General features: G+C 38.3%; 1 protein-coding gene and 1 non-coding gene across 2 annotated transcripts in view; one reads left to right on the forward strand and one right to left on the reverse strand.

The window, feature by feature from the left end:
• The first annotated feature begins 52 nt into the window (after positions 1-52).
• Positions 53-27,960, forward strand: part of BBS4 (Bardet-Biedl syndrome 4) — an 85,360-nt gene continuing 57,452 nt past the window's right edge. The window contains 2 exon segments of the mRNA XM_019949359.3: positions 53-12,436; positions 24,398-24,449. Coding sequence (XP_019804918.2) covers positions 12,413-12,436; positions 24,398-24,449 — 76 coding nt within the window. The 5' untranslated portion in view covers positions 53-12,412.
• On the reverse strand, positions 18,238-18,310 carry TRNAV-UAC (transfer RNA valine (anticodon UAC)). The gene has a single exon. It is a non-coding gene; the product is annotated as a tRNA-Val (tRNA).

Below are 27,960 nucleotides of genomic sequence, written 5' to 3' on the forward strand. Positions count from 1 at the left end.
ACATGAAATGTCAAGGTTTGGTTCAGTTTCTTTTCAGGGAACTGTGAATGAGACTATCCCCAACAATTATCTTGGTTAATGAAGCCTTCAGAGCATTTTCTGGAAGACTTCCAATTTCTGTGTCTTGAACATTGAATTTAGATTGCTATTCATGTTGTAACAGTGATATTAAATGCTCAGTAGATGTTTGTCAATTTATAAAGATAAAATATTTAAAAAGTCATTCTCATGCTTAAAACTGCTTCACATTACTTCCACTTAGCTCACTTTTAGAAGCTGATATCTCCCATAGGAATGGAGGGAGAGTTGTCTTAAAGAAGGTCCCAAAGTTGAGATCTTTGTTATTGATATTCTAGCCAAGTCCAGATTTTAGGACAATTTAATTTGGTCTTATTTGGATCTGTAATTATGAGAGTTCATTTATCACTTGTATCTTCAAAGCACTTTAACTTGTATCGTTGTCTAAAGCAAGTGGGGTAGAAATCACTCTGTTTTATAAAAGAAGGTAAGGCTCAACAAGGTTAAGTAACTTGCCCAAGATTTCACAATTTCTCCTGTCTGGGACTCAAGTTTTCTTCTATCTGATGAACATCATACTACCTCTTTGTATCATATTTTCTTAATCTGGTCTCAGAATGACCTAGCATTCGATACCAAGAAAGGTGGTTCTTATCTACGGTGTTGTACTTTTAAACCACATCAAAGACTATAAATGCCTGTCACTGCTCCTGTTAGAGGAATGCTGTGTACTATATCTGATCTTCAATTTGCTGTTGCAGACTTTGCAACTAATGTGGCTCTTTGTTTTGCCTCATCAGATCAGCCATGGATAGAAGAATAGCTCTTCCCATCTTGGTGATTAGGACAGGCATCATGAGAAGACTGTGTGATAGTTGACAGTAAACAGTTCAGCGTCATTTGATTTGATAAACAGGGGCCAAGAAATTTGCAGTTGTAGGTCTAGTTATTTCAAATGAATTTCCAATGTGAAGAAGTTTGGATAGTCTATTGGAACTTGTTACAGAAGTTGTTTTGTAACTGAAAATGCCCAGAATAGCTCATTTCCATTTGTTTCTCAGCATTTCTTCTTGGAACTGGATGACCTATGGGACTTTCAGAAGATAAGTAGTGAGCGTTAGGGGGAAATCTTGGCTCCTTCAGAAACAGGAAAAAGTGTGAACCCCTCATATTTTTTTCAGATTTCTTTGGGGATAAAGTTGGTGTATTTCTGGTTTATTTTAAGGAATTTGTTTCTCCACTTAATTACCCAAGATGAAATAGCTGAGTCAAATGCTCAACTGGAAGTAATCAAATAGTGCCTGCTGCAGGAGCGGAGGCAACTGTGGTTGATGTTTCTCTAAGCAATAGCATTTAGGCTGGGGAAAATAATACAAGATTCTTTTGAAAAGCAGTTTTCAGACTACGATTAAACTATAGATATGCTTGTTTAGGGCCATTTTCAGAGTAGGAGCCAATTGGTATATAAGTCAGTCACACATTGATAGCTAGCAGCTCTAACAATGCCAAAAGCACAACTTTACTACCACAGTAATCCAGGGGTTTCAAGTAATACCAAGAGTCTCAAACTCAGATGTCTACAAGAACTAGGTAAATATTTTAATAGACTACCCTGGGCCAAGTGGACTCTCAGAGGAGCCTGTGAAATACACTTTACGTGGATTCTCTCAATTTTGAAATGGTCATTAAAATATTCTTAAATGTGGCTCAAAGAACTGCACATGGGCCTTGTCATTTTCCAACTTGTGTTCCAATTTAATGTCCATTTTACACATTGAAATCACTGAGAAACTTCAAAAGTACAAACCAAAAAACACTATGCTTGAGTCCCACCCCATAGAAATTGTGATTTATTTGCTTTGGGTTGTGTACTGATCATCAATAATTTTTAAAGTCCTATCCCCATCCCCAACCCTGATGATTGTGCAGTGCAGTCTGAGACCTGTAGGCAAGGTTGAGACCATTGATCTAGATACCTACATAGTTTCAAAGAGGGATGTAGTTGAGCACTCTAGTCATAAGGGACAATAGGACGTGGGGCGAATTTACAAGCTCAGGAAAGGGCCACACTGTAGGCCCTAGCTGAATGGGTTTTGTGGAATGGTGCCTCCTCGGGTATAGTGTAAAGCGCCCAATTTGTTTCTTTGTTGGTGTTTTGCTAAGTGGTCCACCTTGGAGAAAATAAAATTCACAAAACTAAAAGAACTGTAGAACCGATAAGCTCAGTAGAATATTCACGTCAACTGGCAATATATTTTCTTATCAAGGGAGAGAGCCCTATCTGGAAGTAAATTAGTGTAGAGTCTGAGCAAGTTGTTGAGTGGTTAAGCTATCTGTTTCAAGTCAATGCACAATTCCATTTAATCACTTAAATTCAGAGCACTTGAAAGTCACAAGTTTCTTGCTGTCACTTTCATTCTTTTGATGAACTTGTATGTTAAAAGACAGTGGATTTTCCTATTTTTATTCCCAGTGTAGTTGGCATAGTAGAAAGAATATCAGTATTTCTCAGCCATAATTTTCCCTTTGTAAAATGGGGATACTAATAGGAGCTATAATTTGTTGAGTGCTTCTTGCCAGATGCCTTACTTATGTTATTTGTATCTTCTAAGCAGCCCTAAAACAAAGTAGGCATTGCTATCCTATTTTATAAATGAGAAGAAAGGTGTATAGACTTATTAACTCGAACTTAACAGTTTATGGCAGCATTGTGCTTGTCCAATTTCATGTGTTCATTCTATCATGTTATATTGTCTTTTATAGGAATATTGTGAGGGTCAAAGAAAATTAATGGGAAAACAAATCCTAGTTACAAATAATGAGCTTACTAGTACTAACTTAGGCAAAAAATAAGGATACAGAGCTGTCTCATAGACTCCCAAAGGCAGAATGAGATCAGATCCAGGAACTAGAAAGCCATTTTGGACTCCTAAACTGGCATTGTCTGCAGTCTGTACATCCACATCATTCTAAAGTCGTCTGCTTTTCCTATCAGCCACACCCATAGCTCTAGGTGTTACATGTTAGCTGTCCCAGACACATGTAGACAACCAGACAGAGCCATGGAACAAGATCATTGGTACAAATGTGGCTTTGGGGGGTTACCCCTGTGGATTGGGAGGCAAATTTTGGAGATCATGGCTCACTGGCTGTACATCACAGGTGTCCTTGACAATACCAAAATGCCCTGAAAGTTTTCTTTTTTTGCGGTACGCGGGCCTCTCACTGTTGTGGCCTCTCCCGATGCGGAGCACAGGCTCCGGACGCGCAGGCTCAGCAGCCATGGCTCACGGGCCCAGCCGCTTCGCGGCATGTGGGATCTTCCCGGATCGGGGCACGAACCCGTGTCCCCTGCATCGGCAGGCGGACTCTCAACCACTGCGCCACCAGGGAAGCCCCGAAAGTGTTCTTTTTTAAATAAATGTAAAGAGTTTGTATATAATAGATAATTATGGCTAACTTATTTAGTGTTTACTAAATGCTTCATGGCCATCTTTTTAAAATTGCAAATCATATGAGATAGTTGCCATCTCCATTTTATAAATAAGAAAATAAAAGCGCAAAGAAGGTGGGTTATTTCTTTGAGGTCATCCTTTTGTAAGTGGCAAAATGAAGATTCAAGCCTAAGTTCCTTCTGTCAGCACCCATGGTGTTGGGCACTGTTCTAGGCACTGGAGGTACAGCAGTGAACAAAGGGGTCTGTTTGTCTGAAGCATTTAATTCTGATTCTACATAGAGATTCAGTGGGTTGCCCAGGGTCACCCAACCAGTTAATGGCAGATCTGCAGGCACATTTGGACCACTACACTGAATTCTTTTCACTACTATAGCTGCTTCTCAAACAACCTTGCCAAAAGTATCTGCTAAAATTACATAGACTAGTTAGGGGACTTCCAACCTCAGGAGACTCAATGACTAATTCTTATTTTTGGCTCCTCTCTGTTCAAAACATGTCTTTGTTGTTAACCTCAGATACTCTACTAAGAAGGACCCAAAGTATGCCTTTTTCTTCTCCCTCACATTTCAGAACCACCCTGGCATTTTAATGAGAGCTTAAAAAAGCAAGTCTCATATTTCCAAACCCTTTCTAGAAGGCAATCTTGCCGATATTGAGCTGATGATGTGGCTTCCTGTGCACAAAATAACATTTCCTGATTCGGTGTTTTATTTAGCACCTGTATATCCCTCCTCACTACTCCACCTGTATAAAAGTTTGGTTTTTAATTTTCAAGCTGCCTGCTTTTTGCCACGGAGTATTCAGGTTTCTTTCAGAGTGAGAATTTGGAAGGTGATGATAGAAATGAATTCTCTATTGTAGATAGGTAATTCTCCAGAAAGCTGTCTAGGATGAAAACTTGCTTCTCTAGATTTTAGATTTCCTTCTGATGGTTAAAATTGGTTTCTGTGTGGCTAACAACAAAGCAGTGCCCTAGGAACCACTTCAGTGTATGTTAAATGATGATTTCTTAGAATTGTGAATCAGGGCTTTTGCAGTGAGGATCTGGTTCTCTGGAATCAGTTGGCCAAGTTGGGATTCCTAAGGAGTGAGCAAACACACTGTCCTGAGTTTTCTGAGGGACCCTATCCAAAAACATCACTACTTATTGAATTTCCCACCTTCCTCTCACAGGGGGACTCCCTGTGTGTACTCCCACCTCTGCAGGTCACATCATTTTCTCAAAGGGAGTGCCGTGTAAAATGATAACCGGAATTCAGGGAGCATCTCTTATGGGTCTACTTAGGCAGTAGACATTCTGATAGAATGCTCTAGAATTGTAAGTTCTTGCACCTGCTCTCAAGTCATTTATAACCTAATTGCTGGTCTTCCTGGTATGAACAAAGTTGTTGGTTTGTTAATAAATTCCTACCGTATGACCCTGACTTGTGGTTCATTTCTACATAACCTGGGCAAATACTATAATGTTTTCTAACAAAGGAGGAAGCATGATCTGAGTGTCCACCTGCTTTGGATAGGAAATAAATTTGTATCCAAAATCCTGTGACTGGTTTAGAGCATTGTAAATGTCATGGCAGCAAATACCAGAGAATGGTTTTTATGAAGAATAATAGTGTTCTACATGCCTTTGAAGAATTAATTTTTACTCCATTGTTTTGACTACCTTGCAATAGGGTAAGTTAAGTATTAATACCATCAATTCATGTTAAAATCACATTAGTATAAGTCAGTGCCTTAAAATGGTCAAATGGTTGCTCACTAATCAATGGAAATGAACTGTTGGTTCCACAGAATTGCTTCACAGATTCTAAATGCTACTTCTTAGGGGCACTGGATTGTGTGCCCTTTAAGATAAATTCTATAATCAAGGCCTAGCCCTGAACAGATTAGAGCCCAAAGATCGTACTGAGGAGAACAAATCAGATAGGTCAGTAAAGGGTCGGGGACAGATGCTCCTGGAGTAGGCATCCTCAACTCACCTTTATTTTAAGTTGATATATAGAAATCAATGTTATTATAAAATGCACACACGTTGTGTTCAGATTGATGTTTCAGCGATTGTATACCTCTGTGAGATAACCACCCAAAGGAAGATATAGTTACCATTAACCCAGAAAGTTCCCTTGTGCATCTTTCAAATCATCCCTGCCCCCCTCCCTACTCCAATGATCATTTGCTGATTTTTCTCACTGAAGATTTATTTTGCCTGCTTTTGGACTTTATATAACTGAATCATATAATATGTACTCTTACATCTGGCTTCTTTCATTTATAATGCTTTAAAGACTCATCCATATTGTTGTATGTATTGATAAATTATTCTTTATTGCTAAGTAGTATTTCATTCCTATAAATGTACTACAATTTGTTTATCCATTCTCCTACTGATGGACTTTTAGGTGGTTTCATTTGGGGCAATTATGAATAAGGATATTATATATATATTCTTAAGTTATATTTTTTTGTTTTGTGGGTACATGTTTTTTCTCTTGGATAAATACCTAAGAGTAGAAAATTGCTGAGTCATATGATAACTTTTTAAGAAACTGCCTTCCTGTTTTCTGAAGTGATTTATCATCTTTTACTCTTATCAGTGATGTATGGGAGTTTCAGTTGCTTCATATTATCAGTGTTTTTTATATTAGCCATTTTAGTGGGTATGAAATAACTATGATTTTAATTTACATTGCATTTCCCTGATGATTAGTGATGTTGAGCACTTTTCATATGCTTGTTTTACATTTTTATATCTTTCATGAAATGTCTTTCATGTCTTTTCCCATTTTAAAATTGAATTGTCTTTTTATTTTGGTTTTTCTGTGAATTCTGGATACAGTCCTTTGATGGGTATATGTGCTGTGATTTTTTTTTTGTAGACTATGGTTTGTTCACTTACTGGGATCTTTTGATGAACAGAAATTTTTATTTTGATAAAGTCCACCATATCAAGTTTTTCTTTTATGATTTTATGACCCCCAAGCTCACAAAGAATGTATTTTCTTCTAGAAGTTTTATGGTTTGGGGTTTTATGGCTATCTGTGATCTATCTCACTGGTTTTAGGTTTTAAATCTATGGTTTGGAGTTTTACATTTAAGTTTATGATCCATCTCCAGTTAATTATTTGTACAGAACGAGGTTTATTTCAACATAGATACCCAGTTGTTCCAGCAACATTTGTTTAAAAAGATTTTCCTTCACCCATTAGATCGACTTGGCATCTTGGTTGAAAATCAACTGACCATATGGGTCTGTAGTTATTTCTAGATTCTCTATTCTGTTTCCCACAGAATACTTCATTTTCCACAATACTTCATTATTATTTCTGTTCATGTTTTCCAGCAAGTCTAGGGTTCCATGTGTTATAAATTCCCTTTAATCTAAAGAACTTTCTTTTTAACATTTGTTCTATTGCAGTTTTTCTGAAGATGAATTCTCTCAGCTTTTCTCTGTCAGAGAATATCTTTATTTTTCAGGGGTATTTTAGTTGAATATTAAATTCTATGTTGACCTTTTATCTCTTCTTTTAGTATTTTAAAGTCATTTATTTGTCCTCAGGTCTCATTTGTTTCTGGTAAGAAATCATCATTTTTATGTGTCTCCCTGTCCATAATGTGATTCTCCCCCATGGTTACATCTGCTCTTTATCTTTGGTTTTCAGCAGATCGACTATGATATGTCTAGGTATGTTTTTCTTTGTATGGAGTTTACTGAACCTCCTGTATCTGTTGCTGTCTTTCATTAATATTGGGTATTTCTTGGCTTTTATGTCTTCAAATATTTCTTCTGTTCCATACTCTCCCACCTTGCCTCTCCTTCTGAGACTCCAATTACACCTATATTAGATGATTTGATATTATCCTACGGATCTCAGATGATTTCCCCCCATTCTTTTCTCTTTTTGTTTTTAGTTTGAATACTTTCCATTTAGCTGTCAAGTACCCTGATGCTTTTCTCTTAAACCTATCTGATGAAATCATTCTGATACTGTATTTTTTATTTCTAGCATTTCATTATGTTTGTATAGTTATCATGTTTCTGCTTCAATTTTCCATTTTTTTATGTATGTTGTCCACATTTTCCACTAGAGTTTTTAAAGCATTTTCATCATAGTTATTTCAAAAACCCTATCTATTGATTGTAATATTTTAGCCTCCACTAGATTTTTAAGCATTTTACTTTCAGCCAGAGTTATTTTAAAGATCCCACTGTTAATTCAACATCTGGGTCATTTCTCATTCTGCTTCTCTTGAACCTTTCCTCTGTTACCATGGATCTTATTTTCTTGCTTTTGCACATGTCTTGTATATTTGATTGTATGCTGGACGTTTTGTATAAAAAACAGGAGAGACTGAAGTAAGTATTAACTTCAAATTGGGGCATGCCCATTTTTCTTTCAGCCATTTGAGTAATGGCTCAGTCAATCTGATGTATATTTGACCTAGATCTGGGCACTATTGCAGCCTTAGTTTGATTCAGTTCACCCTGACTTTGCTTCGTAGCTAAGGTGTCAGCTGCCTCACTCTCAGCCTTCAAGAGTATATGTGGTGGATTTCTCAGCATTCCTGCTTTGCCTCCTCATTTTAAGGTTATCTTGCAAAGATAACCTTAAAATGTTAGTTAGTGGAAAGTCTCCACTTACCTCAAGGGAAGGAGTAATCTGTCTCAACTTTTCTATTATACACACCCTCTTCCCACTTTTGGTTACTACCTTCCTGTACTTTTTAAGATCCAAGAGGTAAGATTGGTGGGTGGGTGCAGGTTTTCTCTGTGGATTTGGGTCCTCTAGATTCTAATGTCATGCCAGCCTCAATGAGACCGACATTTTTGTTAATTTTCCACTGGCTTCTCTTTATTCCCCTATGGTGGAGCAGCCATGTATCTCTTCTCTCCTATGAAGGACTTAGCATTTTCTGGAGGTTAGTTCACTTAGGGTTTCTTTATGTCCTTAGCTTTCTAATGAGTTAAAAATATTTTTGATTTTCTAGCTAATCTAGCCTTTGTTTGCTAGGGTGGGAGATATATTCTCCTGTGGTTTTCTACATCCAAATGAGAAGTGAATTCTAGGAATGGGAGTTTAAAAAAAAGTTTCATTTACATATTTTAAAAATAATTTTTAAAATTATATATACATGGATAATAAAATGTTAAATTTTATAGAGTAGTGAACAATGAAAAGCAAATTACCTTCCCATTATAGGTTCCCAAGTCCTCTCTACTCCCTCTACAGAGACAAACATCATTACCAGTTTCTTGATTGTTTCTCAAAATTCTGTATACAAAAAGTGTGCATATCTTCCCCCCTTATTTTTTTTAATACAAATAGAACCATACTATATCTTCTATACTTTGTTTTTCTCATTTAACTATTTCACCATCTTGAAGTCCTTTACAGACTGCATAATATGTCTTCGTATGGATGTACTGTGGTTTATTTGAACAGTCCCTGGTGATGGACATTTGGGTTGTTAACAGTTTGTTTTTTTCTTTCTCACAAACATTGCAGTATATATGCCTTTGCCCACATTTGTGGTTGAGTATCTGTAGTATCAGGAATGGGCATATTTAAAATGCTTCACGAAGGCCCCTGGAGCTTCATATTAATTCACAGTGTTTCTCAAGGTGTTGGCTGGGCTCTCAGCAGTTGGTGGTATGGGTTTGGGGAAGACTGGATACTGCAAGAGACTCATGAGGTGCTGGAGAGTTGCCTGGCAGGTGGCGTCAGAACAAAGCTGGCTATAGACCCTACCAGAGTAGGAGTGACATATTAAAATATTTAAGACGTAGAAACTCAACTGTAATTCCTTCTTTATACATATATTGGGGATGTTAAAAAGTTACTGATGTCAGATTGCTCTCTTGCCTCCTCAGCCCCCACCATGGGGTAAAAAAGATAAATACCATTTTCTTTGGAATGTCTTACCCAGCTATATGACTTGAATGATCCTGATAAACAAGATTATATCCAAGGAGGTTTTCTAAGGGGAATGAAGACTTATACAAGAAGTCTTATACAAGAAACTTATACAAGAAATATTATCTATGTGATTCTGGGATCTTCCTGTGAAGATGTTATGTTTTTTGAGATTTTTTTCTAATTACCTACCTAATTAGCACATTAAGTTTGGTTGTTGACATCTGAGAAACCAACGTGCTTTCTCATGAAAAAGACCCTTGCACAGAAAGTGCTCTTTTTTCTAAGATCTGGGGTCAAAGGAGAGATTTTTAAGCATATAATAATGGCTTCTACTTATTTAATAACATAGGCACAAGAAATGTCATTTACTTCTCACAGGACCCCTTTCAGGGAGATTTTATATATTAGGAAGTATGCTCATGAGCTTTCTACCAACATCATCTTCCCTAAGGCTCCCCATCTCAGTAACTGACTATACTATTCACTCAGTTGCTTTTAAAGTTAGAAATGTAGTAATCTTTCTGTGACATCTATATCCCTTTCCTTCATTCTCCCATATCCAATTCTATACCTTAGGAAATTTGTTTTACCTCCTAAAATTCGTGAGAATCCATTCACTTTTTCTCCTTTTCCCATCACTAGTCCAAGTGAACTGTTTTATCATTTCATCTGCAGTATCCTTTTAGTCACCCCTAGGTTATCAATTCTTGTCCCCCACTCAATTCATTCTCCACTCATTAGCTAACATGAACACATTAATCCATTTAACATGAATTAAATGTTAATTTTGACTATGTCACTCCTTGCCCAAAACTCTCTAGTGCCTTTCCAATGTCCTTAGAATAAAATCCCTCGCATGGCCTCTGTGGATCTGCACCACTAGTCTCTCCTACCTCTCTACCTATTGCAACCAACTCTTTTCCCCTTCCTCTTTCCAGCCATGCTGGTCTTTCTGTGCTGCAAACTGGCCAAGCTTCTTCCATCCTCAGGGCCTTTGCACAAGCTTTTCCTTTGCCTTAGAATTTTTCCCCAGCCTGCCCACTTCCTCATCCCCCTTCCCCAAGCTAATGCCTTATCCTTTAGGTCTCATTTTAAACATATCTTACCCAGGGAAACTTCCCTGTCCAAACAAGTCTAGATTGGATCTCCCTGTTATTATTTGCTTTTACTACTCTGTATTTTTCCTCAGCATTTATCACAATTCTAATTATATAGTTATGTTGTTCTTTTAATTTTCTCTGTTATTGGAATAGGTAATACATCCATTTCATACAAAATTCAAATTGTAACAGGGTATAGAGTTTCTTCCCTTCCCCGTCCCTCTGCTACCCAGTTTTCTTCCTTACAAGTAACTACTTTTAGCATTTTGAATATCCTTTCAGAGATTTGGAGTATATAAGCAATTATGTACATAAGTTTCATCTTTATTTTTGCCTTCTCTTATTAACACAGATCCTATGTACATTTTTCTGCACTTTGTTTTTACCTGTTAATATATCTTGGCAATTCTTCTATATCGCTATGTAAATGGTTTCTTTTTCATGTACCATACAGTATGGGCTTATCATTATTTCTTTAACCTTAATTATTGGGCATTTAGGTTGTTTTCAGGCTTTGGTTATTACGAACAATGCTGCATTGAATAACTTTGTATTTAAAGTCATTTTCCACATTTATACCTATAGAATATATTCCTAGAATTAAAATAAAGAAGTTAAAGGTTATGTGCATTTTAAATTTGGGTAGTAATTTCCAAACTGCTGTCAATGGAGGTTGTACCAGTTCACATTCCCTCTAGCCACAGATGAAGAATGCATGTTTACTCACAACTCAATGAAAATTTTTGTTCTCTGACAATGTAAGAGGTGGAAAATATCTCTTGGAAACTTTAATTTGCATGTTTTCTCTTCCTTGCAAAGTTATATTTTCGTATGTTCAAGAGGCATTTGTATTTCTTCTTTAGTGAACTGTTTCTTCATAAACTTTGCTTACGTTATTTAATGTGTGACTTCCTCGCTACACTCGAAGGTCAGGGATCCCGCGTATTTCGCTCGTCGCATAGCTCCTGGTACTGGAATGAATGAAGCTCAAAGAAATGACTGGCTCACGTCATGCAGTAGTCACATACGGAGCTCATGTTTGACTCGAAAGCCCACGTATTTCCACGATCACCCAGTGGAAAGACTGAGCATTTAATTCACCACAGCAGGGGCTAGAAAGGTAATGTAAAAACGGCTGAAGTGTGCTGGGAAGAGAGGACTGTGGCAAAAAGGCCAACAAATGCCTAACTACAGTAGCAGCTGTTTTCAGATCTATTTTACCGCCAAGCAGGAATGCAGGCCCATTGTCGGATCTTTATTTATTCCGAGGCCGGATTTCTGGCTTTCTTGCGAGATCTCCTGGTTTTTAAGTATTTCCAGTCAAAACAAGACTGCCTTCAAATGCAGCCCACCAGCAGCGGATTTGCAAACTCTAGCGTAAACAGAAGTGGGAGGCTGATGAGGCGGGTAATACCTTAGTTGGACAAACAGCCGAGAAACAGGGAATTTTTATGTAAGGCGAGAATGAGGTTCTCCGCCGTAGGGTTTGGGTTTGGGGGCCGGGACTCCCGGAAAGACGCTGGAAATAAATGCTGGGTGGCATCAAAGCAGAGCAGGGCCAGGCGACGGGAGGGCGCGCCGCCGTCCCAGTTGTGGCTGGCCACTCCACCCAGCGCTGTTGGGGGTTTCTCAAGCAGCGTCCACACAAAGGTGTAGGGCGGTAGGGGCTGGCCGGGATAAAGGGGACGACTGGCTGCGCATTCCCTCACCGGCTCCTTTAGAGCCAAGTGGACCGCAGGAAAGCACCCAACCCTTTCCCCGCTTCCAGAAGACCCTCGCCTCCCAGGCAAAGCTTTCCGCTCGGCGATCTACTTCTTTCCCTACTCAGGCCCCTCCCCACTTCCCCAATCCTACGACTTCCGTTTGCCTGGTTTTTTGGGAAACCGCCGACTTCCGGCCTCGCAGCGGCGGGCGGAGCAAAGATGGCTGAGCAGAGACTCGAGATGGTGAGCGTTGAGGTTCTGCTTGGTGTCCCGGCTGCCAGGCGGGGTTGGGCAGGGCCGGGCGGAGCGGAGAGGGGGGCTGGCGGTAGGCCTGTGTCCCACGCAGCTGCCGCTGGGGAAATGCGTGGCCGGGGTTGGAGCGCCTCGGGGTGGCCGGGGCAACACGGTTCGACTCCCGGGAACTGCTCCGTCTGGGGCCCTGCTGAGTTCTTTGCAGCTCTGGGCCTGTGCTAGGACTGGGGTATTTCTTGGGGTGCTCTAGGATATTTTCATCGGAAATGGCTCTTTCCCTAGCTCCATGTTTTCTGTCTCATGAGGTTTGGAAAGAAAGCACTACCGCCCGTGCAGAGTCAGTTTCTGTTAATCCCCTGGATTAGGCATTGAATGAGACAAATCCTGGAAGCTTTCAGCGTCAGTACCTTCTGCGGATGGGGCGAGAGCATGTTTTCGCAAGTTTAGGAATTCACCTGGCCTGAGTTAGTTGTTGATTTAAACTCCACAGAACTGCTAATACAGAGTAACTCAGGTGAATTCGGGATGACCCAGTAGTAGTTAATTTTGAGGCGTAAATTCATAATTGGATCTAATTTCTATAAATTTCCAAGTGTGAAACCGTGTCTACCTTGTTTTAATATTGAATTTCAGAGCATGTTCTGCGCGTTTATTAGAATGACTTTAGTTATTTATTCGGGATTTATTGCCCTTTGAAAACCCCCCTGGAAAACTTAGGAGACAAAATAGCAGCCTTTAACAGACTGTTTTATAACTTAGTTTTGGCTGCTAGGGAGCAAGGCCAGTATTACCTTGTCAGGGGGCCTGTTTGTTTTTTCTAGTCTCTCTTCATTTGCAGCGAAGTCAAATTATTATAGTGTAATTAGAAAACTCTGAATACAGACCAGGAGGAGGCCCAAAGCAAAGTTTTTGTTAAGCTACGAATTAAAAAAAAATTAAAAGCATGATTAATGTTTCTAGAGTTTAGACATTGAAAACATACTAAAGAAAATACTTCAGCTACATAGTCTTAAATGTAAGGTATAAGGGTAACATGACATTGTTGCAAATATAGCTTATCCTCTAGTCCTCACTGCAGGTATAGGTAGGTGTTCATGAACGGAATAGGAACGTGATGGCAGAATTGTTCTATACTTTTGAATCCCTGGTAGTGTATTAAAGAGGATGACGTTTTTGTTCTTTTTTTAAATTTATTTTTGGCTGCGTTGGGTCTTCATTGCTGCATGCAGGCTTTCTCTAGTTGCGGTGAGCAGGGTCTACACATCCTTGCGGTGTGCGGGCTTCTCATTGTGGTGGCTTCTCTTGTTGCGGAGCTCGTGCTCTGAGCCCGTGGGTTTCAGCAGTTGTGGCTCATGGGCTCTAGGGCACAGGCTCAGTAGTTGTGGCGCACGGTCTTAGTTGCTCCGCGGCATGTGGGATCTTCCTGGACCAGGGATCGAACCCGTGTCCCCTGCATTGGCAGGTGGATTCTTTTTTTTTTTTATTTTTTTTTTATTTTTGGCTGTGTTGGGTCTTTGTTGCTGCACGCAGGCTTTCTCTAGTTGCGGTGAGCGGGGGCTACTCTTCGTTTTGTTGCACGGGCTTGTCATTGCAGCGGCTTCTCGTTGCGGAGCATGGGTTCTAGGCGTGCGGGCTTCAGTAGTTGTGGCACGCAGGCTCAATAGTTGTGGCTCGCGAGCTCTAGAGCGCAGGCTCAGTAGTTGTGGCGCAAGGGCTTAGTTGCTCCACGGCATGTCGGATCTTCCCGGACCAGGGCTCGAACCCGTATACCCTGCATTGGCAGGCGGATTCTTAACCACTGTGCCACCAGGGAAGCCTAACAGGCGGGTTCTTAATAACCGTGCCACCAGCGAAGTCCAGCTTTTTTTTTGATATGACTTTAGCACTTCAGCTGCAAGTTAACAAATCATTTCCATTATTATCAAGTTTAATGCTAGCAGTGTTATATTTATAGTAACTCATCTTTCAGGTTACCACTGCATGGAAATTTGAAATTTATTCTTTTTGGAAGTGATATGGCATCTTGTAATAGAATTAAAAGGACTTCGCAGTGCCACTCCTAGACCTGTATCCCATTGAAATAAAAGCAAAACATAAGCACCCAGTCCAAGGTACTCATTGCAGTACTGTTTATAATGGCAAAAAGCTGGAAACAAAGTGAATGCCCATTAGTAGGGTAATGGATGACTTCTGATATGCCCACACTGAGGAATAGTATGCAGCCATTAAAAAGAATGTTAGAACTATATACGTCGATGTGGAGAGATTTCCGTGGTTTACATTTAAATAAAAGCTAGTTGTGGAGTGGGGTGTTAAAAAAAGAAAGTTCAACTTGGCTTTATTCAGTGATTCACAAATCAGTCAGCATCCAGTCTAGCAGATAGAAAGGAGCTCTGAGGAGCTGTACAAAATAGAATACTTTTATAGGCAACAAGGAGCAGGAACAAGGAAGTTACAGACAAAAAGTGCCTTGGTTATTGCAAGGTCACTTTCCTTTAGGGGTTAGCAGAGGTTTATCAGTCATTTTATATAACTAGGGCTGATCAGATGACTCCTGATTGACTGGTTTAAAATTCCATTTCTGGGAGAGCTGAAACTGTAATTAAGTCTCCGTTTGGTGACATGAGGCTTAGCAAATATGATTCCATGTTGGGCCTGTTGTCTTGTTTTTAACAAGGGTATATTTTGTTATCTGTTTGTGACACAAAGGAAAAACATGTAGATCTATATATATGGATATACATAGATGTGGATGAGAGAAGACTAAAAGACTTAAAACTCAGAGAATTTTGAACAAATTCATAAGTAAAAATCTAAGAATTCTGCAGCAAAGGCCTTGAGACTAGGAGACATCCCAACAAAATGGAGTAAAACTAGTTCAAGGTGGGACACACAGAAATTCTAATATGCTACCAAACTACTGAGGATTATTACCTATTCCTTAGGAAAACTAGGGACTGATATTTATGTTTTATTTAAGAATATGTAATAAATAGTTTAGAGATCTTAAAAAAACAAGCAAATAATTCTGGTTTCTATGCTTTATACTTATAAACATTTTTATAACTCCCTAATTACAATTTTTTGGTGTATTTGTATAAATACCCATCAATCTTCCTGTAAATTAAAAGATTAAACCTTTCAGAACAGAAAGCAAAAATTACTACTGCACTAGTTGATTTGGCTCAGATATAGTGCCTAGCACATATCAAGTGCTACATGGATATTTGTTAGATGAATAAATCATCACAGAATACTTAAAAATGAAAGAACCAAAAAAAGTAAAGAACTTATTCTATATATATCCCAGTTATGAATGAGATTGAGTGGGCTAATAGAATCCTTTGTATCTCAGAATGTCCTGGAAGATCTTTTGAGAAAGAGACTCATCAAAAAATTATAATTTATTTTAATTCTGCTTTGTGCAGAAGAAAGCATTGCTGACTCATGAAAATGCTTTTTGACCCTTTAAGATTCTTACTTTTCCCCAAAGTAAAAAAAAAAATCCCAGTTAGATTAAAAAAAAAAAAAGGGTTCTTTTGCATTATAAAAATAGCTGAGGGACTTCCTTGGTGGTCCAGTGGCTAAGACTCTGCGCTTGCAATGCAGGGGGCCCAGGTTGGATCCCTGATAAGGGAACTAGATCCCGCATGCCATAGCTAAAAGATTCTACTTGCTGCAACTGAAGATCCCGCATGCAGCAACGAAAATCCCACATGCCACAACTAAGACCTGGTGCAGCCAAATAAATAAATAAATATTAGAAAAAACAGCTTTGTTGAGGTATAATACACATACCATAAAATTTACCTATTTTAAGTATGCAGTTTGGTCAGCTTTAGTAAATTTTTATAGTTGAACAATTGTCACCATGATCCAGTTACATCTGTCTGTCAGTCCAGAAAGTTCCCTTGTAACCACTTGCAGCCAATCTCTAATCCTAACCCCAGCCCATGGCTGATCTGCTTTCTGTCTGCGTAGTTTTGCCTTTTCTACAGTTTCATGTAATGGAATCACTTAGTATGTGTTTTAAGGTTCATTCATATTGTTGTATTTAGCAGTAGTTTGTAACTTTTTATTTCTAAGCAGAATTCCACTATATGGAATTCCACTATATGAACATACACATTTTGTTTATCCACAAATTGATGGACATTTGAATTGTTTCCTGTTTTTGGTTATTTGAATAATGTCACTATTGTTACTGGCATGCAAATCTTTGCATGCATATGTTTTCATTTCTCTAGGAGAGTAATTGCTGGGTTGTATGGTAAATTTATGTTTTTAAAAAAAACCTGCTAAACTGTTTTCTAAAGTGGCTATACTCTACCGTTTTACATTCCCATGAGCAGTGTATGAGGGATTCAGTTTTTCCACACCCTTGTCATCACTTGGTATTGTCAGTCTTTTTGATTTTAGCCATTCTAGTGGATGTGTAGTAGTGGTTATTGTGATTTTAATTTGTATCTCCCTAATGAATAATGATATTCAATATTTTTTAATGTGCTTATGCATCTATATCTCTTTGAAGTGTCTCTACAGATCTTTTGCCCATTTAAAAATGGGTTATTTCTTTTATTATTAAGATTTCTGTATATGTTAAATCAAGGTAATAAAATAGCTAAAAGAACAAATTATGTATTCTCTTTTATTTTGAGGATTTTTTGGTTGCTATGAAATATATCATACTTCTAAAAGAATGAATAAAAGGTTATTTGTAAGTTTTAAAGAACAATGCTGTTGACCTAGGAACAACATGGGGATTAAGGGCACTGATCCTCTGCACAGTTGAAAATCTAAGTAAAACTTACAGTGGCCCTCCCTATCCCCAGTTCCCTTGCATCTGTGGATTCAACCAACCTTGGAATATGTAGCACTGTAGTATTTACTATTGAATAAAATCCGTATATAAGTGGACCTTCAAGGTTCAAACCCCTGTTGTTCAAGCATCAACTCTATAATGAAAACTTGTGTTCCTACCTCACATGTTAAGAAATGAGTCATTAAAAATAACTTTGGGGCTTACCTGGTGGCACAGTGGTTAAGAATCCACCTGCCAGTGCAGGGGACATGGGTTTGAGCCCTGGTCCAGGAAGATCCCACATGCCGCAGAGCAACTAAGCCTGTGCGCCACAACTACTGAGCCTGCACTCTAGAGCCCGCAAGCCACAACTACTGAAGCCCGCGTGCCTAGAGCACGTGCTTCGCAACCAGAGAAGCCACTGCAGTGAGAAGCCCGGGCACCGCAACAAAGAGTAGTCCCCACTCACCGCAACTAGAGAAAGCCTGCACACAGCAATGAAGACCCAATGCAGCCAAAAATAAATAAATACATAAAAAACACAAAACAAAAAAACCTTTGAAACCTAAATGTCTCCCCTACCTCATTTTCCTCCTCCGTCAAAAATGATCTCTTTCCTCAATTTTATGTTAATTATTCTTTTGGTTTTCTTTTTAAAAAATTTTTTATTCAGGGCTTCCCTGGTGGTGCAGTGGTTGAGAGTCCGCCTGCCAATGCAGGGGACGCGGGTTCTTGCCCCGGTCTGGGAGGATCCCACATGCCGCGGAGCAGCTGGACCCGTGAGCCATGGCTGCTGAGCCTGCGCATCCGGAGGCTGTGCTCCGCAACGGGAGAGGCCACAGCAGTGAGAGGCCCGCATACCGCAAAAAAAAATTTTATTCATTTATTTATTTATTATTATTTTTTGGCTGCACCGGGTCTTAGTTGTGGCATGCGGGATCTTCATTGTGGCATGCGTACTTCTTAGTTGCAGCATGTGTGTGGGATCTAGTTCCCCAACCAGGGATCGAACCTGGGCACCCTGCATTGTAAGTGCAGAGTCTTACCCACTGGGCCACCAGGGAAGTCCCTCTTTTGGTTTTCTTTATAGCTTTTATCATACTTAATACCCTTAAACAATGTATTGATTTAAAAAAATTAATGTTTTGTTTTTTTCATTTTTTAATGCTGTGAAGTATCTCATTATAGGGAAATGCTACAATATGTCCATTCTATTAGATAGAGATTTGAGTTATTTCTGATTTTTTTCCAGCTTTAGCGAGGTATAATTGACAAATAAAGTTAGTGTACAACATGAGGATTTTATAAACACACACACAGTGAAAGGATTCCCACCACTGAGTTAATTAAATACACTCATCACCTCACATGTATAACTATTTTGTGTGTGAGAACAGTTAAATTCTATATTCTTAAATTTCAAATATACAGTACAATGTTATCAACTATAGTCACCATGTTATACATTAGATCCTTAGACCACATTCATCCTTAACCCTGGCAAGCACTTTTCTACTCTCTGTTTCTGTAAGTTCAACTTTTTTTTTCCTTCTGGTTTTTAATTTAAAAAAAAGAATGCTGCTATGAACAGGGCCAGGACTAGGGTAAGGCAACTGAAGCGCTTAGGGTGCAAAATTTAAGGAGTAAGAGTATCTCAGACCTGGCTATGAACACTCATATATGTCTCCTGATCTAAGAATTTCCCCAGGGTATTCCTCGAAGTGGATTGCTGGTTTCTGGGCTACGTACATCTTCAACTTTATAACTTATGGGAGGTTCTGCGGTGATTGTAACAATTTATGCTTCTACCACCAGCTCCTGTTGCTCCTTGATATAGCTTTAAATTTTGTCAACATGGTGGATATGAAATGAGGTCTTAATGTGATAGTAATTTACATTTCCCTGATTAGTAATTAGGCAGAGCATCACTGGTTGTTTCCATTTCCTTTTCTGTGCAATGCCTGGTTCTTATGTTTTGCTTATTTTTCTACCTCATTATTTGTTTTTCTTATTGATTTATAGTTATTTATAGTTGTGGGCTGTTAATTCTTTGTCATTTTTTGGTTTTGTTTTGTATTGCAAATATCTTCTCTTAGTCTTCTGTCTTTATTTCTTCTTTGGAACAGAAGTTATTATTATTATTATTATTATTATTTTTTTGGCTGAGCTGCGCAGCTTATGGGGTCTTAGTTCCCCAACCAGGGGTTGAACCCAGGGACACTGGCAGTGAAAGCACCAAGTCCTAACCACTGGACTGCCAGGGAAGTCCCCAGAAGTTATTAATTTTAATGTAGTTGAATGTTTAGATCTTTTCTTAATTGGTTTGTGCTTTTATATCTTGTTGGAAGTAATCCTTCCCTACCTTATGTATTTTTTAACATCTTTATTGAAGTATAATTGCTTTACAATGGTGTGTTAGTTTCTGCTTTACAACAAAGTGAATCAGCTATACATATACATATATCCCCATATCTCCTCCCTCTTGCGTCTCCCTCCCACCCTCCCTACCCCACCCCTCTAGGTGGTCACAAAGCACCGAGCTGATATCCCTGTGCTATGTGGCTGCTTCGCATTAGCTATTTTACATTTGGTAGTGTATATATGTCCATGCCACTCTCTCACTTCGTCCCAGCTTACCCTTCCCCCTCCCTGTGTTCTCAGGTCCATTCTATACATCTGTGTCTTTATTCCTGTCCTGACCCTATGTTCTTCAGAAACATTTTTTTTTCTTTTTTAAATTCCATATATATGTGTTAGTATACGGTATTTGTTTTTCTCTTTCTGACTTACTTCACTCTGTATGACAGACTCTAAGTCCATCCACCTTACTACAAATAACTCAATTTTGTTTCTTTTTATGGCTGAGTAATATTCCATTGTATATATGTGCCACATCTTCTTTATCCATTCATCTGTCGATGCACACTTAGGTTGCTTCCATGTCCTGGCGATTGTAAATAGTGCTGCAATGAACATTGTGGTACGTGCCTCTTTTTGAATTATGGTTTTCTTAGGGTATATGCCCAGTAGTGGGATTGCTGGGTCATATGGTAGTTCTGTTTTTAGTTTTTTAAGGAACCTTCATACTGTTCTCCATAGTGGCTGTATCAGTTTACATTCCCACCAACAGTGCAAGAGGGTTCCCTTTTCTCCACACCCTCTCCAGCATTTATTGTTTGTAGATTTTTTGATGATGGCCATTCTGACTGGTGTGAAGTGATTCCTCATTGTAGTTTTGATTTGCATTTCTATAATGATTAGTGATGTTGAGCATCCTTTCATGTGTTTGTTGGCAATCTGTATATCTTCTTTGGAGAAATGTCTGTTTAGGTCTTCTGCGCATTTTTGGATTGGGTCGTTTGTTTTTTTGATATTGATGTGCATGAGCTGCTTGTATATTTTAGAGATTAATCCTTTGTCAGTTGCTTCGTTTGCAAATATTTTCTCCCATTCTGAGGGTTGTCTTTTCGTCTTGCTTAAGGTTTCCTTTGCTGTGCAAAAGCTTTTAAGTTTCATTAGGTCCCATTTGTTTATTTTTGTTTTTATTTCCATTTCTCTAGGAGGTGAGTCAAAAAGGATCTTTGTGTGATTTATGTCATAGAGTGTTCTGCCTATGTTTTCCTTTAAGAGTTTTATAGTGTCTGGCCTTATATTTAGGTCTTTAATCCATTTTGAGTTTATTTTTGTGTCTGGTGTTAGGGAGTGTTCTAATTTCATTCTTTTACATGTAGTTGTCCAGTTTCTCAGCACCACTTATTGAAGAGACTGTCTTTTCTCCATTTTATATTCTTGCCTCCTTTATCAAAAATAAGGTGACCATATGTGCGTGGGTTTATCTCTGGGCTTTCTGTCCTGTTCCATTGATCTATATTTCTATTTTTGTGCTAGTACCATACAGTCTTGATTACTGTAGCTTTGTAGTATAGTCTGAAGCCCAGGAGTCTGATTCCTCCAGCTCCTTTTTTCTTTCTCAAGATTGCTTTGGCTATTCGGGGTCTTTTGTGTTTCTATACAAATTGTGAAATTTTTTTTTATACGGTACGTGGGCCTCTCACTGTTGTGGCCTCTCCCGGCTCCAGATGCGCAGGCTCAGCGGCCATGGCTCATGGGCCCAGGCGCTCCGCGGCATGTGGGATCTTCCCGGACTGGGGCACGAACCCATGTTCCCTGCATCGGCAGGCGGACTCTCAACCACTGCGCCACCAGGGAAGCCCCAAATTGTGAAATTTTTTGTTCTAGTTCTGTGAAAAATGCCATTGGTAGTTTGTTAAGGATTGCATTGAATCTGTAGATTGCTTTGGGTAGTTTAGTCATTTTCACAATGTTGATTCTTCCAATCCAAGAACATGGTATATCTCTCCATCTGTTGGTATTATCTTTAATTTCTTTCATCAGTGTCTTATAGTTATCTGCATACAGGTCTTTTGTCTCCTTAGGTAGATTTATTCCTAGGTATTTTATTCTTTTTGTTGCAGTGGTAAATGGGAGTGTTTCCTTAACTTCTCTTTCAGATTTTTCATCATTAGTGTGTGGGAGTGCAAGAGATTTCTGTGCATTAATTTTGTATCTTGCTACTTTACCAAATTCATTGATTAGCTCTAGTAGTTTTCTGGTAGCATCTTTAGGATTCTCTATGTATAGTGTATTTTTTAAAGTTTTTAAAATTTGCTCTTTCCATTTTAATATTCAGTCTATTTTAATTTGTTTTCATTTTCCTGATGAAGGTTTTTTTCTTGAAGTCTATTTTGTCTCAGTGCTAATACTGCTACTTTTTCTTTTTGCTTCTGTTTTCCTGCTGTATCTGTTCTCATCCTTTTACTTTGTTTTCCTTTGACCGTATGTTTTAGATGTTTCTTTATACAGATAGCACATATCTAGATTTAAAAAAAATCCATTCTTATAATCTTTCAACCAGAGAATTTCATTTTTTCTCCTTCTTTTCTTACTTTAATCTTCCTTAAGTGAGTACCCAGATTTTTTTGGTTAATACATTTATTCATTTATTTATTTATTTTTGGATGCGTTGGGTCTGTGTTGCTGCACACAGGCTTTTTCTAGCCATGGAGAGCGGGGGCTACTCTTCGTTGTGGTGTGTGGGCTTCTTATTGCGGTGGCTTCTCTTGTTGCAGAGTACGGGCTCTAGGCATGCGGGCTTCAGTAGTTGTGACTCGAGGGTTCTAGAGCGCAGGCTCAGTAGTTGTGGCTCACGGGCTTAGTTCCTCCGTGGCATGTGGGCTCTTCCCGGACCAGGGATCAAACCTGTGTCCCCTGCATTGGCAGGTGGATTCTTAACCACTGTGCCACCAGGGAAGTTCCTTAGCTATTCTTAACATTAGAAGTCTTTTTTTCCCCAGAGCCCTCTTCCTCACCCCAGATAGGTTCTAGAAAGCTTGTTAACACACCTGCTAATCAGCAGCATGAAACTGCCAGCCCAGCATCTTCAGAGGGTCAGAGCTTTCTCTGCATTCTGATATCTGCATACAGATAGCATATATCTAGATTTAAAAAAAATCCATTCTGATAATCTGCCTTTTAACTAGAGAATTTCATTTTTTTCTTCTTTTCTTACTTTAATCTTCCTTAAGTGAGTATCCAGATTCTTAAAAATAATAGATATTTAACTTAAAGTTCAAACGTAAACCTGAATAATACAGGGATCATCGAATGTTTTGTTACCCTTTGCTTTCTGCCAATTCATGCCGTTCAGTTTTTTAGTTTTTGTGTTTCTCAGTTCAGCACCACAAATTATACTTTGTTTTATTCAGTAAGTAGATGCTTATAATATATGTCCATATTTTACCAATTCCTTTGCTTGTTCCACTCCTTCCTTCTGGGGTTGTTTTCCTTTCTCCTAATGTAAATATGTCCATTAAAAGTTTATTTAGGGATTCTAAAAAGTCAAATTTTATTTGTCTGAAAGCCTCTTAAAATTTGCTATTGTTCGTGAACGTTAGTTTTGATTTGTGTAAGAGTTCAGATTGGGGGTTGGCAAACTGTTTTTTAAGGGGCCAATAGTAAATAGTTTGAGCTTCATGGGCCATATATTTGTCACAAGTAAATCAACTCTGCATTTGTAGAGCGGAAGCAACTATAGGCAACATGTAAACACGTGAGTGTGACTGTTGTGATAAAATTTTGGTTGTAGACACTGAAGTTTGAATTTTATATAATTTTCATGTGTTATAAAATATTGTTAAAATTTTTCTTAACCATGAAAAATATAAAAATTATTCTTAGCTTGTGGACCACATAAACATAGGCTGTATCTGAGCTGTGAGCCATAGTTTGGTGATCTCATGTCTAGGTTAATATTCGTTTTACTTAGTACTTTACTCTTGGGGATAGTTATTCTGATAATGTCATATGATATTATCTTCCATTTTTAATTGTTGAGAAGTCAGCTGTCAATCTAACTGTCCTTTCGTTGCAGGTAATCTGGTGATATTATTTTTCTTTGGTTATTTTTAAGAACTTACTATTGTCCCTGTGCATGTCCCTATGATGTATCTAAAGTGTGGATTTATTTTCATTTAACTTGGTTAGAATTGGTTGAGCATCCAGAATCTAAAGATTACTGTGTCTCGTATACTTCTGGAAATGTTCAGCCATTATTTTTGCTTATATCATACCTTATCATATATAACATGGGAGGTAAATAAAAGACAAATTCATTTGAAGATTTTCTGTGAAGTTATAGTACAGTATAGTATCTATAATATTAAATAATGACCCTTTTAAAATACTCCCTCCTAGAGCTGAGTGCTAGAGCATCTCTGTGTAGATGACCTCATAAGCTTCCTCTTATCAAAATTATCACTTTTTTGGTTGGCTGCTAAGAAGTATAGCATTAAGTATAATACTAATATGTTGACATTAATTTGTATACATTATATCATGCATTATAATTAAAATAAGTATATACTGTAAGTAATTACATATTATAAATATGAATTATACATTATTAATAGTTTGGACAGCACAAGTATGACCTGACATTTGTTTTTTAAACTATATTCAAAATAATTCTTTGTACATGTATGCAGGTAATGGATTATTTGCATGATTGGAGAGCTATTGATGATTGTTATTTTAATGCTTCTTTAAGCTAGCAAGATTTATGGTGGTGTTTTAACAGACTTCTTTCATTTCAGAGAACTCAGTTTCCTGCATCTGCTGAATCTCTAAAACCCCGGCTGAAAAAAGGTCTGTATATAATTTCATTTTGTGTGTATATTTGCACAATGTCTCCGTCTTATTGATTCTTTTATCCTGTATCCACTAGAGCTTTTACAAATATGATTGTTGGGAAAAGCAGTAGTCTGAATGTTCTCTCATATCTAGCTTTTATTTTGTGAAGTTGTTAGATATTACGGGATTGATTTTAACCTATAAATATGTTTATTTATTTATTTCATTATGCTGAGTCTTAGTTGCGGCAGGTGGGCTCCTTAGTTGTGGCATGCGAACTCTTAGTCACGGCATGTATGTGGGATCTAGTTCCATGACCGGGGATGGAACCAGGGCCCCTGCATTGGGAGCGTGAAGTCTTATCCACTGTGCCACCAGGGAAGTCCCTACCTGTAAATATGTTTAAATGGGGTTTTATTATTATATAAATGTGTACTAATTTTCTACTTGTGGGAAAACCACTCTAAAGTTCCTATAGTACATATCGGGCCTCAAATAATCCCATATATACATATGTTAAATAAGTGTGAGGTTTTATAAAAATTGAGTCTGGGAAGCCTAACTAGGTGAGGACCTATATTGTAAAGAACTGCCTTTAAAAATATGATATAGCGATAATTCCCTGGCAGTCCAGTGGTTAGGACTCAGTGTTTTCACTGCCGGGGGCCCGGGTTTGATTCCTGATCGGGGAACTGATGCCGTGCGGCGCAGCCAAAAAAAATTTTTTTTAATAAAATAAAATCCAATAGAGATATATATATTTTATATCGAGGAATAGGATTTCTTCATTTGTTAACCTATGAAGTCTTAAGAGGGTTTGCATCAAGTTGTCAGTGACTATACTGGATGTTCTTCCATGTCTAAAGGACTGGATGTCCTAGCTACTTGCCAGGCATTGGAAAATACCTGAACTTTTTGTTTAGCAGGAGAGACCATCTGTTTTATTATTTATTCATTTGTTTATTATTTGCTAGATGAGGAAACCATGGAAGGGGAGTGACTTGCCCAGGGTCCTGTGTGTTGCTTTTGTTTGCATACCTGAGCACCAGGCTATATGCCCTTTGGCAGCATGTGTTTTCCTGTTGTATGCTAAGAGTTTTAAAGTTGATTTTGTCAATAAAGTGTTTATTTGGGGCATTTCAGTTACACTTTGAAATTATAATACAAGTTGTTGGAAAATATTAACTTTCAGGAATATACTTTCAAAGAGTTTTTTAGGAAAACACTGTAAAGAGCAGTACATGTACAATTTAGATTATTTGTGAAATTTGGATGAATTCTGCCGATGTCTAACATCATCGTTAATAATTTAAACGCCATTTCTGAACATGAGAATCATCTTGCTGTGGTATCTGTCATTTCATTTCATCACCAGAGTGAATTGGCTAGTCCGGTGGTGGGGCTTGTGGGTATTGTAATCATCTCTCCAGTGTTCTTTCCATAATTCCTCCAGGGTCAAACCCTGTGGTTCAGTTGACTCCCAGTCCAGGAGAGTTGTAATTAGTATACACCAATCAAGAACTGGCCCATGCCCAATTCAAGCTAATGAGATAAAAACTTTACAGCTCTGGGGAGAAGGGGTACATTTGACAAGATGCTGTAAAATGTAACAGTGCCGTAATGCCCTTTCCTATCATTTCTTTCTCCCTTCCCCACTGCAGAGCAACCACTGACTTCTAGTATTAAAGTTTAGTTTTTCCTGTTCTTGAACCCCTCATACATGTGAGTACTTAGTGGGTTCCAGGACCAGTGATAGGTATTTGCAATACACAGATAAATAGGGCATGGATTCTGCCCTCAGGGAATTGACAGTCTTCAGGGCATAGAAAATAAAGGCATATAATTATATTGTATACTCCATAGGTCCTTCCTTCTGAAGGTTAAACATTTCCAGTTTCTTCAACTCCTTTCATGTAAAATGTTTAGAACTCTTTTGCCATTATTACTTTGGTTCTGTAGTGAAATTCGTTAGCCCTCTTGGAAGTATTGGAGTTCAGGACTAGGTAGAATATTCCAGGTATTGTGTGAACAGGGCCAAGTGTAATGACTGGAAAATAAAATCTGTTCATCTGGATCTTTCATTTCCGTTAGTCCAACTCAAGGTTGCATTGCCTTTTGGTAAACCATTTTACACATTTGCAATACCACTATATTGCACAGTGCCAGGGGTATGATTCGTGTAGAACACAAAGACTTCAATATAAATGATGCCTTTGGAATTGTGCAAGGTGGTGACACAGGCATGTAAAATGTCAAGGGTATAACCCGTTCTTATCCTGCCCTAGATTTCAGGCTTCCATGACCCAAGATTTTATCTATTGAATCACACTGATTGAGTTTTGGAATGTTGTGCCAGCCTTGCATTTCTGGGATAAGCTCCACATGGTCATGGTGTATTAAACTTTTTATATATTGCTGGATTCGGTTTGCTAATGTTTTGTTAAGGATTTTTGCATCTGTGTTTATGAGGGATGTTGGTCTATAGTTTTCTTTTTTTGTGATGCTTTTGTATGTTTTTGGTATCAGGGCTATGCTGGCCTTAAAACAAGTTGGGAACTATTCCCTCGTCTAGTTTCTGGAAAATTTTGTATAGAATTGGTGTTATTTCTTTTCTTAAATGTTTGCTAGAATGTGACAGTGAAGCTTGTCTGGGTCTGGATTTTTTTGCTGTTGTTGGAAGGTTTTTAAGTATAAACTAAATTTCTTTAATAGATGTGGGACTATTCAGGTTATATATTTCTTTAGAGACTGCTTTGATAATGTTTCTCTTTCAAAGACATTTGTCCATTTCATCTCAGTTATTAAATTTATTGGCATAAAATTCATAATACTCCTTTATTTTCCTTTTAATGTCTAGGATGTATAGTGATGTTCCCTCTGTTGTTCCTGAATTTAGTAATTCTCTTTTTTCTTGATCAGTCTGGTTAGAGGTTTATACATTTTATTGATCTTTTCCGAGAACCAACCTTTGATTTTATTGTTTTTTCTCTATTGCTTTTTTTTTTTTTTTTTTTTTTTTTTGTTGTACGCGGGCCTCTCACTGTTGTGGCCTCTCCTGTTGCAGAGCACAGGCTTCGGACGCGCAGGCTCAGCAGCCATGGCTCATGGGCCCAGCCGCTCCACGGCATGTGGGATCTTCCCGGACTGGGGCACGAACCTCGCGTCCCCTGCATCGGCAGGCGAACTCTCAACCACTGCGCCACCAGGGAAGCCCCCTCTATTGCTTTTTTTTGTTTCAATTTCATTGATTTTGGCTCTTATCTAATATTTCTTGCATTTAATTTGCTCTTCTTTTTTCAGTTTCTTGAGAAATTTCCTCTGTTCATACTTTGTTGAGAGCTTTTTACCATGAATGGTTGTGAAATTTTATCAAATGCTTTTTCTTCATAAACTGAGATGATCATATGGTTTTTCTTTATTTTTTGTAACACTACCTGATTAATTAATTTTTCACTTTTTAAACAGCTTAATTGAAAAATCACCCATTGCAAGTGTATCATCTCTACCTCACTTTTTAACAGTTGAA

The sequence above is a fragment of the Tursiops truncatus genome, chromosome 2 (assembly GCF_011762595.2).
Source record: "Tursiops truncatus isolate mTurTru1 chromosome 2, mTurTru1.mat.Y, whole genome shotgun sequence".
Lineage (NCBI taxonomy): Eukaryota > Metazoa > Chordata > Mammalia > Artiodactyla > Delphinidae > Tursiops > Tursiops truncatus.